The sequence below is a fragment of the Rhineura floridana genome, chromosome 19, assembly GCF_030035675.1.
Source record: "Rhineura floridana isolate rRhiFlo1 chromosome 19, rRhiFlo1.hap2, whole genome shotgun sequence".
Classification (NCBI taxonomy): domain Eukaryota; kingdom Metazoa; phylum Chordata; class Lepidosauria; order Squamata; family Rhineuridae; genus Rhineura; species Rhineura floridana.
In genome coordinates, this window is record NC_084498.1 from 2,024,623 (window position 1) to 2,037,559 (window position 12,937).

The 12,937-nt window shown below is 44.0% G+C and overlaps 1 protein-coding gene across 5 annotated transcripts in view; it reads right to left on the reverse strand.

Moving 5' to 3' along the window:
- GRK3 (G protein-coupled receptor kinase 3) overlaps positions 1–12,937 on the reverse strand; it is a 115,589-nt gene that overhangs the window by 2,059 nt on the left and 100,593 nt on the right. For 4 of the 5 annotated variants that reach the window (XM_061602682.1, XM_061602678.1, XM_061602681.1 and 1 more), the window contains 2 exons: positions 7,652–7,765; positions 177–5,660 (listed from right to left, as the gene is read on the reverse strand). The exons of the other annotated variant lie outside the window; for it this stretch is intronic. In XM_061602682.1, coding sequence (XP_061458666.1) covers positions 5,499–5,660; positions 7,652–7,765 — 276 coding nt within the window. In that variant the 3' untranslated portion in view covers positions 177–5,498. Of the gene's footprint in view, positions 1–176; positions 5,661–7,651; positions 7,766–12,937 lie in introns of those variants that run through there. 5 annotated transcript variants of the gene reach the window in all.

The window sequence follows — 12,937 nt, forward strand, 5'->3', positions numbered from 1 at the left end:
TAAAAGTCAGCACCCTCAACAGAAAGGTCCTGGGATCCACAAGGCACATCATCTCTCACTTCTTGCTGAGAGTTCTGGTTTTCATGGTGGCTTCTTAATACGACAGCAGTTCCCATTTAAAAGGCGAGTGGAGTTTCGAAAAAGAAAATGAAGCGGTTCTTGTTTCTTTTCTCAATTTCTTTTATTAGAGACAAAATGGCAAACTTATTGTTACTGGAATTAATTTATGAAAACCATAATAAAGCTGTCAAGTCCAGCTGAAAAGGGACCACCATCACTTAAATAACACATGGGCAAAGGAGAAGAAACTGTACAGGGAATTAAATAAGTTGAAAGAAATGTGCAGACTTAAAATAAATAACATAAAAATGCCTCTCTGTTAAAATAGAATTCTTGGAGTTTTTTACACCTCTGTAGATAAAAGTAACCTGGTACAATAACAAAATAAAGCTGTAATTATTAGTTTAACACAAAAGTTTTAAAAAATTGATTTAACAAATGTATTAACATTCTCCAATATTCAGAAGTGCTAATCCACACAATAATATTTACATCATGGAATATAATAATATCAGCAGGCAACTCAAAAAAGGGGAAACCATCATGAACTGCAGCAGACGTCTTGGATATACATATATTCTCAAATATACTTAGACACATTTCTCCCCTTTTTTGTACAATACTTAAAATTAAGTAGTTAATAATATACTTCAAGATTTTTTTTAAAAATGTGTATTACTGTCAACTTGTTCCTCTGTTGTTAACAACTAGAAGTACTTACTGTCTACAGCACAGTTCAAAATAAAAATGTCTTTCCACATGTTTATTTGAGAGGATGAATACACCATAGCTCCAAGACGGTAGATACCTCAAGAACTGCTTCAACAAGATTGTGTTGCACAAGGGGAATGGTGGCAACTGTGTACATCCATGGATCCTGAACGCATCATCATCATTAGGGGACAGCCAAGAGAGAAGGACACACTACTCTCTCACCCTTTAATGCCTTCATGAATGAGCTTGGAAATAACCAACAATCCAAACGCTAATTTAAGTGTTGTTCTTTGCAGGATGGCACCTGAGCTATGGATCTCACTCCCTCTAGCACCAGTTGCAAACAGGATATATTTCACAGATTTCAAACCCAGAACAGAACAAAATGTAGCTGATTTGAGATGCAACACTGTGATTTCCAAAACTCACCTCCAGGTCAAAACCCCAGTGTGCATGTTGAGTTCTTGTAAAAATTACATGATGCAGAATTTTGTTTTTAAACCCACCTGGCACATGCTCAGTCCAGTGCTTTTGTAAAATGTACAGCAGCTTTGCACATGCACACATAGATTTTAAAAAATAACAACAGATGAAGCAGCTGTGCGCAAACGGACGGGGCCCAAAAGACAGATTTGGGAGAGCCCCATTTGGAGGAGTGGGCATCCAATTCTACCATCATTTAATTGTGAGAAAGGGTGCCTATCATGTCCTTTTAAAAAGCAGCCAGGATATTCTAGTCTCTGCCTTGATGGTGTGAGAATAAGATGGGTACCCAACTGGTGATTTTTTGGGGAGGGGAGGGGTGTTGGAGGTAGAGAAGTCAAACTGCAGTTCAGTGCATGCACAGGGATTACTGGGAGGGGAGGTAAAAGACATTTTCACACAACAGATCAACATCATGCAGACACCAGGGGGGATTCTATGACTCCAACCTGAGTTGTCCCTGTTCCACACACACCCTGCCCCAACTGTAGCCCTTTCCTCTTTGCACACAGTCATTGCTCAGCCATTCAAGTGGTTGTGACCAGGTTTATTCCACCCACGTTGGCCAGAGTAGGGGAACCTTAATGAAGATGGAGCCTTCATATACCAGAAATCACTACAAACCATGAAGGTTCTTCCAGTGATAAACCTTTGCAGGAATTGAAAACACACCACCACCTCCACCTCCACCTCCACTGCCTCTCCCTCTCCCTCTCTCTCTCTCTCTCTCTCTCACACACACACACACACACACACACTAAGAATACGAACTACTATTATGTTTTCAACATACTTCCAATATCATCTTGCAACTTCTAGGAGGTATTTTTGTGCTTTTAAAAAATTACTAAGGAAATCAGTTACCTAATTATTTTTTTAATGGTCTCAAGTTCCTGACTTTACTGCAGGTTCATTAGCTTTCTAAATGAAGATGCAATCACTTATTTTAGCCATTGCAGGTTCACCTTTGTTTTCCAACTTTGCTGAACAACTGTCACTCCTTCAAGAACATACGACATTTTAAAAGGTGACTAGAGGCTGAGCAGAAAAATCTACACTTTCATCATCATCCAGGTCACTCTCACATGTATGCTTTAAATTCTGTCCTGGGGTGAAGAGAGAACTCATAAAACTTAATTTAGCTTAAGGAGAAATTAAACAATTTGGTATCTACAATAGCAGTATCACTAAAAATGTATTTATATATTTATAAGCCTCCATTTTTAGAAGTCCCCACACTTTACATCTGTCACTAGTTTCCAGGCTAGATTTTTGCTATAATATTTTAATCATTTTCCTTCCTGTCATTCATATACCACCCCACCCCACCCAGTCAAGAGAGCTGAATGGCAATGAAGACTGCAATCCAATACACATCTACTCAGAAGTAAACTCCATTGGCTTCAACGGTACTTACTCCCAGGTAAATGTGTATTGGATTGCACCCTTAGTCCTTTTGAAATCTTAAGTCATGGCTAACTTGTGTCTCAATGGGACTTAAATACAACAAACTTCCTGGGATCTAGGCAAGTAGATTCTTCTCTTATATACTGTATACACAGAGTTGAACTAAGAAACTAATAAGAGATTAAAACACAAGCTTACTCTAACATGAGAATATTCTAGAGCACAGCCAATCTGAAATCAACTGAATATTCACTTTTTTACTCCTATTAACAATTCACTAAAGTGGAAATAGGAATTATTATTACATTAAGTGCATTTTAGCTGCCTCTGGAAAAATAATCTAAATCCAGGCTATTTTGAATAATAGCTTACTCAATGTTTACAAAAATGAGGTCATCGCATATAGCAGTACAGTCCATTCAAGTGTCATCCCAATGACATTTTTAAATTCACATCCCCTTCATAAAAGCTGGTCCAAAAAAAAGAAAGCAACACTTTGTTTCTTCCAACTGTGGATCTGAAGTGTAGCCCCAACACCAGGGTGCATATGCTATGCTAAAAACATCTTATAAAACTAACTAAGAGATAGAAACACGTAGACAAGAAACAAACACCAGGACAAGAGAAGGCCTGTTCAGGCCCAGAGTCCAATGAGGCAGGTGCATTTGGCTTGAGGGTACTCCGGTGCTGGAACTAGGAAACCAGTCAATTAGCCAAACACGCTAGTGAGGACCCCAAGCAAGCCTCAGGAGGGTCATGAGGCTTTCTATGCATGCCCAGTGGATGTACGGACAAAAGACAGCTGGTCCTCTCTGCAAACATGGTCTAAGAACCAAAGGATCTGAGCAGAGTCTCAGGAATTAAAGGGGTAAGAGTTTTGTTGCAAACTATACACCCACAGGAACACTTCTGCAACCCTTAAAATGTTCAACAGACATCATTAATTCATGGTAGCTGAGGTTCTAAATTCTTTTCACAGAAGTTACTAGAAGAAGCAGAAAACAAGTGCACATGTTGCGTGGCTTATTTTATGGGGACTGAAGAATGCTTGCATAGAGCCAGGCTGCGATTTCCATAGAAACAAGAGCCCCCATGCACTGGAAAAGGCAGGGGTGTGTGTGTGTGAATCTGTTGCTTTCGTCTGGAATTTGCCTAGGGCATTCCAATACATGCATTCAAGTCCCAGTAGGACATTTGGGGCAGGGGTTCAGGGTTCAGGGCAACAGTCTCACCAACACACACCCCAAACTGTAACCAAAAGTGGCTGTCATGAAGATAATTGGGAAAATGTCTTTAAGCGCAATTTGTCCAACCAAAGTAAAAAATAAAAATTTCATTCGTACGGGGAAGAGGGGTTTAGATGGTTGTCACAGTCAAATGGCTGACCCACTCAAAGCAGCTCCATTCTGACCCATTAATACATACACAAGCGTACAAGAGCATCAGGACAGAGAGGAATGTTCTACTATAAATCTTAGGTCTGGAGGACTTTTGCTTGTCTTGGAAAATTCTCTGGGCCAGACATGTTGACAACATCCAACCAAATAAGACTAGCCAAGCTCTTGACTTCTTCTAGGATAGCAACATACATATAATAAATAACTACAGAGCCTAGGACTAATGTGCATTAATACTGGCCCATATCCTATAGAACAGGTCCTTCCTTCAAACTCCAGCCCAGTGAAAAGGGATTCCAAGGTTATTACGGAAAAGGGAGAAACTATTTGGAAATGGAGAAGTTAACCGAGGGCCATTTCTTGCGGCCATTTCTGGGTGATCCCCCGAACAGCCAATGGCAAACTCTCTCTGTTCCTTCCTGCCGCTTTTCTCAGCAGAGTTGCTTGAGACAGACAGCACCACTTGCAAGACTGAAACATCGAGGGATGCAAGTCCACATTCATCTGCAACCCAATCCTGGCAATTAATATGCACCACATTTGAGTATTGGATTTGCTTTTAAACTTTCTTCAGAAGTGCCACTGACCAGGAACGGATAAAAGTTGATTCTGTATTCCTCGTAAGGATGGAACCAGCCGTTTAAAAACAAAGCAAACAGAAGAAACGCGCAGAGAGAAACATATACACAAAAGAGAGAGAACTACCCCGTTTCTCCCCTTCAGCTATTGTGTCAGGTACAGTCCGGCACGTGTGTCAAAGCAGCAAAAACGTGGCAGATCCCAGTGCAACCAGCCAGCAGAAGACTAACTGGAGTTTGACGTGTGTTTGTTCCCCAGGAAGCAGCAGGAGCAGCATTGGACACCAGAGGACACCGAGAGTTCAGTTCACTCAGAGAACATGAAAAAGGAGACATGCTGTTGGTGGCCAGCAGAACAGAACAAGGATACAGAAGTCACCGGCGCTGGATGGAATCGGCACAGCAGGAGTCAGCCTGCCCCAGAAAGTGGCGACTCCTTCCACAGGGCCAGGGGTGCACCCAACCCAATGGCACTAAGATGCAGTCTTGAGAAAAGGTAGTTGCCATTTCAGATTGCAAGTCTACAGTATGCACCTGAAGAGGTTTATTGCAAATAAGCAACCATCTTCCCCTCAGTCATTTTCGGGAGGCTGACACATTGGGAAACATGGCCAGGGTGTGCCAGACGTCCCCTTCGTCTATTCCCTCCTTAGCAATGATCCCCGCCCCATTCCCTGGTTGCCGCATCAGCCTTCTCAGGTGCCGTGGTCCCTGGCCCCATCCTCTGCGCCGAGCAGCCGTCCTTCCACCCTTCACAAGGCACCCTCCTCCAGGGCCTTGCAGAAGGAACTAAGAGCAACGCAGTGACATACAGACGGGCATTACCTACAACGCTGCACACCCTTTCCTTGCCTTGGTCCTAAAGGCCGTTGCTGTTCCTGTGGCTCAGTGGGGGCTTGGAGAGCTCCACCACTGCAGAGCGAGACTTATTCAGGAACTTGGGCGCCCGCCGTAACAGCCGTTGTGCTTCTGTGAATGCTTCAGTCAGTTCCTTCTTCCACTGTACAAACTCTGGGTCACTCTGGGGAAAAACACACACAAAACAGTTCTTCAGAATCCATTGTACTGACAAAATAACTATGATTTGTCTTATTAGGTTTAAACTTCATTGCAGCAAGGATCCTGATACAGAGAGAGGTGTGGCGGGGAAATACCTAAAGTTGAGGGACCACAGCTCAGTGGAGCATCTGCATTTTGCACAGAAGGTCCCTAGCTTGATTCCTGGAATCCCTGGGGAAAAGGACAGGTAAGAACAGGGAAGAAGTCTCTGCCTGAGATCCTGGAGAGTCACTGACAGTCAGAGCAGGCATCTGTGCCTACACCAGATAGCTAGACAGACACAGTTTTCTAAGTGCCATTTTTCCAAGCTGTTGTTTGCAAATGCCCCAAGAGGTAAGGGGGCTAAGAGAGAGGGAGAAGGCATGCAACCACCTTATTGGACAAGAGTGGTGGGGCATATTAGAAGATGGGTTGCCAACCAAGGGGGTAGGTGGAGAGACAAAGCTGCTGTCCTAAGCTAGGCAAAGTGTCTCGTACGTTTCTGGGAGGCTAGTGAAAGCAAACTGAAATGAGGGAATCAGCTTTGGGGGGAAAATGACTGCCCTCAGAAAGGTGGAGGTTTAATTTGAACCAAGGTGATGGATGCCGTTTCTGTCCTTCTGGACGCCTGGGTTCAACAAGAGGCACTCTCTTCAACCGAGAGAGACGCAAGGGCCTCTGGGGATGCAATGTCTCCTACGTTAGTCAACAGTGGTATGAGAAGTGCTGAAATGGCTCAACCCCCCCCTCCCCAAACAAAAAGGTTAACATGAGAAGATGCCCAATGTCACTGCAGATGCAAGAGAAAAGCCAAACTCTTGGAAGGCACACCCAGACCTTCATTCGGTGACTACAAAGTGCTCCTCCGTCATAAAATGGAAGGGCTCACAACCTGCTCCTAAGAGAACCAGCAGCCTAGCAAAATAGCTGACCCCTGCCGAGTTCTGGTACCACAGTGGAGCCCATGGGACAAAGCAGGCCAATGGTCACAGCACCATGGAGAGCTCCGAGGGAGGAACGGTCTCCATCAAGAGTTGGAGGGGAACGGAGGCCTTTCCAGGCTGTGCCTCTTCTGGAGAACTAGAAACTCTCACAAGTCCAGCCCTCCAGCCTCATGCTGGGCACTTCTCCTGGGCTTCAGGGCCTCCTGCCTGGTGCGCTCCCTGCACCATTGGGCTGGCAAGGTAGCATCTGAGGGACTCGGTTCCTCAGGCCCAGGGCGAGGTGCCCACGTGGGTCCTGGCTCCAGTTCTATAAGCTCTGGGATCTAATCTGGGGGGGTCGGTCCTGCCTGCCAGTCTCAGTGGGCCCTGATCACATTACCAGGAGCCCAGTCTGGCTCCTTAGCAGCCAACGCTGTAGCTTCTCACTGAGTCTTGATTGCTGATGGACTTTGAGGTCAGGACGGGGGCTGTACGCCAGGAAAACTCACACTTGTCTCTGCCGTAAACTCAGCAGACGCCTTTAGCTTATACACTATTCCCTCAGCCTCAGTTCCCACTTCTGCAAAATGGGAATATTAAGTGCACGAGAAGCTGTCTGATACTGAGTCAGACCACTGATCCACCTAGCTCAGTATTACCGACACTGACTGGCAGCAGCGCTCCAGGATTCCAGGCAGGGGTCTTTCCCAGCCCTAAGTGGCGACGCAGGAGATTGACTCCGGGACATTCTGCATGCAAAGTGCGCGCTCTGCCACTGCGTTTCAGCTCCTACTCAAAAATAATGGCCTGTCTTATGCAGTGGTTGTTCAGGATTACTGAGATAAGGAAGGTGATGCACTCTCAACACTTGAAAAGGCATGGCTGCTCTGCTTGCTTTCATCATCAAGACATATTCAACTTTTCTGGGCAAGGGGTGTGTGTTGGGGGGGAAGCATTTAATACATTAACAGTTTTGAGTTTTGAACAGTTGCTCTTCCCCACCCCCACAAATACTTCCAACTTCAGAACCCCCCTACGACACACAGCCTACCTCACACTGCAAGACAAACTGCTTTCCTCCTTTAATTCTGAGCAGGATGCATTTCTTGTCCTTGATCTGAGTTTCCTCCACTGATACGATTTGTTCCATGGTCAGCAAATTTTGCTAAGGAGGCAAAATGAACGCAGACTGACTCCAAGGGCCATTGCAGCCCCAGCCTGCGAGTCGAAGCGGCCACGGCCCTCACCAGGCATTTTGGTTTACAGAGGGAAAAGGAGGGATCGGGGGTAAGGGAGGAATCTTCGCAGCAGCTCAGCTGGTTCTGTCTACAGAGAAGCACCAGGGGGGACCTCCTCCCAAGGCAACTCAGAAATGGCACAGGGTGGCACAGCACGGCAGTGAGTCACCCGCCCCAAAGTAAAGACGATGTTTCACAACCCAGAGTAGCCCAGAAGTCTCCATTAAACAAATGCCACTTGAGGAGAGCATCTCCCCCCATCCTTAAAAAAAAACAAAATAAACACTTTTCTGAAAGTTGATCATGCATGCCAAAGGCAAGTCCCCGTCTCTCTTTGCACCCTCCCCCACTTGGATGGGAAAGAATTAAGAACCAGCTCATGGGGCATCCTGCAAGGGGCTTTGTCACCAGCCGGATTCCTGCTCACCCATCCCATCTTCACTGGACACGGAGCAAAAGGGCCCTTCGCTTCTCCAGCCTGAGGGGGAGGCAGCTGTTTTGAACTGCGGCTTGCTGAGCAAAGCGTGGCACCTAAGCCTAGAAGCAACTGCACATTACTGCTACTTCCTGCCCCTCTCCACAAGTCACCAATTGGAAGATTTCTCAGATACATTCATTAGAATCCTGAAGGCTGTTCAATATTTACGGGGAGGAAGAAGGGGAGCCAGAACCTATCGAAAGCATACCACATGAAAGTATCTAGAACTTGACAGTACAGCTGGTACAGCACAGTGGGGAGGAGAGCTTGGCTGGGAGTCCAGAGTCTGTGAGTTCAAATCCCTGCTTGTGTCTCCTGGGTGTCAAGGGCCAGCTAAAGATCACCCCACAGTGAGTGGCTCAGGGGTTACGTGCCCTGCCACCTGTGCAGCCGTGGGCAAACTGCATAGTCCCAAGGAGCCCAGTTGCCCCCCAGCTGGCAGTTGCGGACAAGGAAAGGTCTGGCTTGTGCAGCTGTGGCAAGCTGAGCAGGCCCTGGCCAGCTGGGGAGGACTAGCCTCAGAGGGAGGCAATGGTTAAGCCTCTCTGGATACCACTTACCATGAAATCCCTATCCAGAGGGTCGCCATAAGTCAGGATCGACTTGAAGGCAGTCCATTTCCATAATTTGACAAAGCACCCCGTGATATTCTGATTAGCAAATTAGCTAAGTGTGGGCTGGATGAACAACTAACAGATGGATCCACAGTTGGCTACAGAAACATACGCAAAGAGTGCTTTATCAATGGTTCCTTCTCAAATGGGGGGGGGGGCTAACGAGCTGGGAACCGCAGGGCTTGGTCCTGGGCCCAGTGCTCTTCAACATTTTCATTAATGACTTAGATGAGGAGGTGCAGGGAATGCTCATCATATTTACAGATGATACAAATTTGGGAGGGATAGCTAATACCCTAGAGGACAAAAACAAAATTCAAAGTGACCTTGATAGGCTGGAGCAAGAGAATGAAACTTAGCAAGGATAAGTGCAAAGTTCTACACCTAGCAAAAAGAAACCAAGTGCACAGTTATGAAAAGGGGGATACTTGGCTCAGCAATACTACATGCGAGAAGGATCTTGGGATTGTTGTTGATCACAACTGAATATGAGGCAACAGTGTGATGTGTCTGCAAATAAGGCAAATGCTATTTTAGGCTGCATTAACAGAAGTATAGTTTCCAAATCACATGAAGTATTAGTTCCCCTCTATTCAGCACTGGGTAGGCCTCATCTTGAGTATTGCATCTAGCTCTGGACACTGCACTTTAAGAAGGATGCAGACAAACTGGAACAGGTTCAGATGAGGGCAACAAGGATGATCAAGGGACTGGAAACAAAGCCCTATGAGGAGAGAATGAAAGAACTGGGCATGTTTAGCCTGAAGGAGAGAAGACTGAAAGGAGATACAATTGCACTCGTCAAGTATTTGAAAGACTGCCACACAGAAGAGAGCCAGGATCTCTTTTTCAATCATCCCAGAGTGCAGGGCATGGAATAATGGGCACAAGTTGCAGGAAGCCAGATTTCAGCTGTGCATCAGGAGAAACTTCCTAACTATTAGAGTGGTACGACAATGGGACCAATGACCTAGGGAGGTGGTGGGCTCTCCAACCCTGGAGACATTCAAGAGGCAGCTAGACAGTCACCTGTAAGGGATGCTTTAATTTGGATTCATGCATTGAGCAGGGGGTTGGACTCAATGGCCTTATGGAAGTTCCAGCAGCAAGAGAAGACGGCCTTGGTTAGGGACATTCTCTCTTCCACCACCCGACCCCAAATGATTTACTTTTAACAGAGTTGATTCTACAGCTTTACATTATTAGAATAAGAATCGCAGAGTTGGAGAGAAAGGGACTTGTTGGCCATCCAGTCCCCCCACTCCACCCACGGCTCAGTACAGGAAATCCAGACCTAGAGCACCCCCACACAGACAGCTGTGCAGCCTCTGCATGAAAACCTCCAGCGAGAGAGACCCAAGCACCACCACTCGCCCCTCCAGGCAACTAGCATCAACAACACTGTTGAACTGCTCTTACCATTACAAAGTTTCTCCTAATGTTCAGCGCCCCCCCCCCAGACTCAGCCCTGCCCACTGGAGTAGCCTAGAGCAAGTCTTTGCTCTTGTCTGTGTGATGGCTCTTCAGGTATCTGAAGAGTGCTTTTGCTTGACTGTTTACTGTTTTTAATGTTTCATTAGCCAGTCTGAGGGCCAAAGACGTGGGAGGCAATTAGTCACATCAATACATTCAGAAAACAGCAGGAGTGAAAAGGGCAGCTATAAAAATGGGGGCAGGGGGAAACAGACGTAACGAGATGCATGGATGACTTCCCCTAAAAGCACCTGCACTGGCAGTTTTCTACAGCTGCTACAGGGCTGTGTCTCACGGGGTAACCCTTACAGAGCAGCAGTTCGCAAAGGCCCAGTACCTTCGGAGCACTTTTTCCTGAATTAAACACCAGACAAAGGCATGCGCCAGAATTGAGAAGGGAGCCCACTGCTGATCTGGGCACACCTCCTGCCTGGAAGGAAGTCAACCCAGAGCAGCACCTGATTTAAAGATGATGATGATCATAATAATAATAATAATAATAATAATAATATTTAATTTATGTGTCGCCTATCTGGCCAATGGCCACTCTAGGCGACGTACAAGTAGGCAATTAAAACACAATACAAAAAATAAGACTTCCGGGAAGGGTGACTTCGCTTGTGCCTGCTTTTGAGACGGGCTCCCGCCTCAGAAGAAGCTTATTCAGATATAAATCAGTCAGAACATTTTTTTTTGACTGATGAAATTTCTCCCGGGCAGGGAGAAACGTAGAGATCAACCTCAAAAGCCTGTTTTTGTTGGGAGGACTGGATTTCATTAATTTATGAGAAAAGGTCCAGCCAGCAATGCCGGACGGACTTCCGAACAAGCTCTATCTGATTAATGCGATACGTTTATATTTTCTTCAAAGAGAAAACGGACTAACAGGCAAGCACCCTTCTTTCTATTCTTTTTTTTACTTGGTTTAAATTGTTGCAGCAAAAAGAGATTTGTCAAATGAATCAGCTTTAAAGAACTTCTGGGTGAGCTATAACTCTTCTCTGTTATTCACGAAATTAACAGCTTATCTCTGTTTCTATTGCAAAAAGCTGTCCTGGAAGTGCATTCTAAAGATATAAACAGAAGAAGGATTTCTATTCCGAGGAGAAAAAAATAAAAAATATGAACTTTGGAACATTATATTGTCTGGGACTATTCTCTTTTTGGTCTATTTTATTTTGACGAATCTGCTTCTTCACGACGCCACTAACTGTTTCGATGCTGGGAACTAAATTTGTTTTGTATTCTTGAACATAGAGAGATAAGGCAGGCTGCTCTGTTTATACTGTGATGTCATCAAGCCTGGAATATTAACCCAATTGTTGCTGAAATAAGAAGTGGTTCTTCTTTGTTTTGTTTTGTTTTGTTTTCATGGTTTTAAAAATGGCAATCAAGAAAGTGGCTGAGAATCTGGAAGTAATTATGTTTCAGAAAATAATGGATGAGATTGAGATAACGAAACAAACCCTGCGACAGGGTAGTAAGGAGCTGAAAATTGAACTGAGCAAAATGACGCAGGAGCTTAAAGAAATAGGGGATCCTGTGAGAGAGGAGAATGAGATCAGAGATGAGAAAAGAAAAAATAAAGGGAAGATACAAGCCCTGGAGATTGGAACAAATGTGGAATTGGAAAAAGATCTGGAGTTTATGGATATTAGAAATAAAATCTACTGTTTGGAATTTAACGTTATCTCTGAAGAAATTAATGAAGATATTAGAGATAAAGTTATCAATGGCTTGGATAATTTTCTGGACTGGAATGACGTGATGGAGCTTGATATAGAGAAAATCTATGGAATTAACTGCAGCCATGTGACAATGGAAAAACTCTCAAGAGATGAGCCAGTGCATTTTGTAAAAAAGAAGAACAGAGATATGACTTTACAACAATATTTCAGCAACTTATTCAGAATCGATGGCAAGAAAATATTTGGGATAGAGGAAATTCCCATCAGACTCTTATTATATGACTATGGCTATGACAGCAAGATTATTATGGAATACTGATAATGGAAGAATGGACACTGAAATTACTGGACTTAACAGGACTATTGAAGATGGAAGATGGAATTAATATGGATAATGGAATAATGGCTATTGAAATTATTGGACTTAACAGATTTGATGAGATGGATTAATCGATATGTTTATTTGGACTATGGTTATGACAATAAGATTATTATTATTATTAACGAGATGGATTAATCGACATGTTTATTTGGAGAAAAATTGACAGATATATTTCTTAAAGAATTGAAACCTCTCTTTGACTTTTTGTGGAAAGAATAAAGTAATGTTTATGAGATTTGATGATTAATTAACATAACTACTGGAGGAAAGTGATTTTATAATATAATTTAAGAGACAGGATTGTTATATATTGTAGACCTATAACTGATTTGATCTGCGACAAATGGGAAGTCAACATTTTATTTTTTTGTTTAATCATTTTTGTTTTGTTTTGTTTTTTGTCTTTGAATGTTTTATGATTTTGTTTTGTTTGTTTTATGAAAATTTGAATAAAAATTATTGTA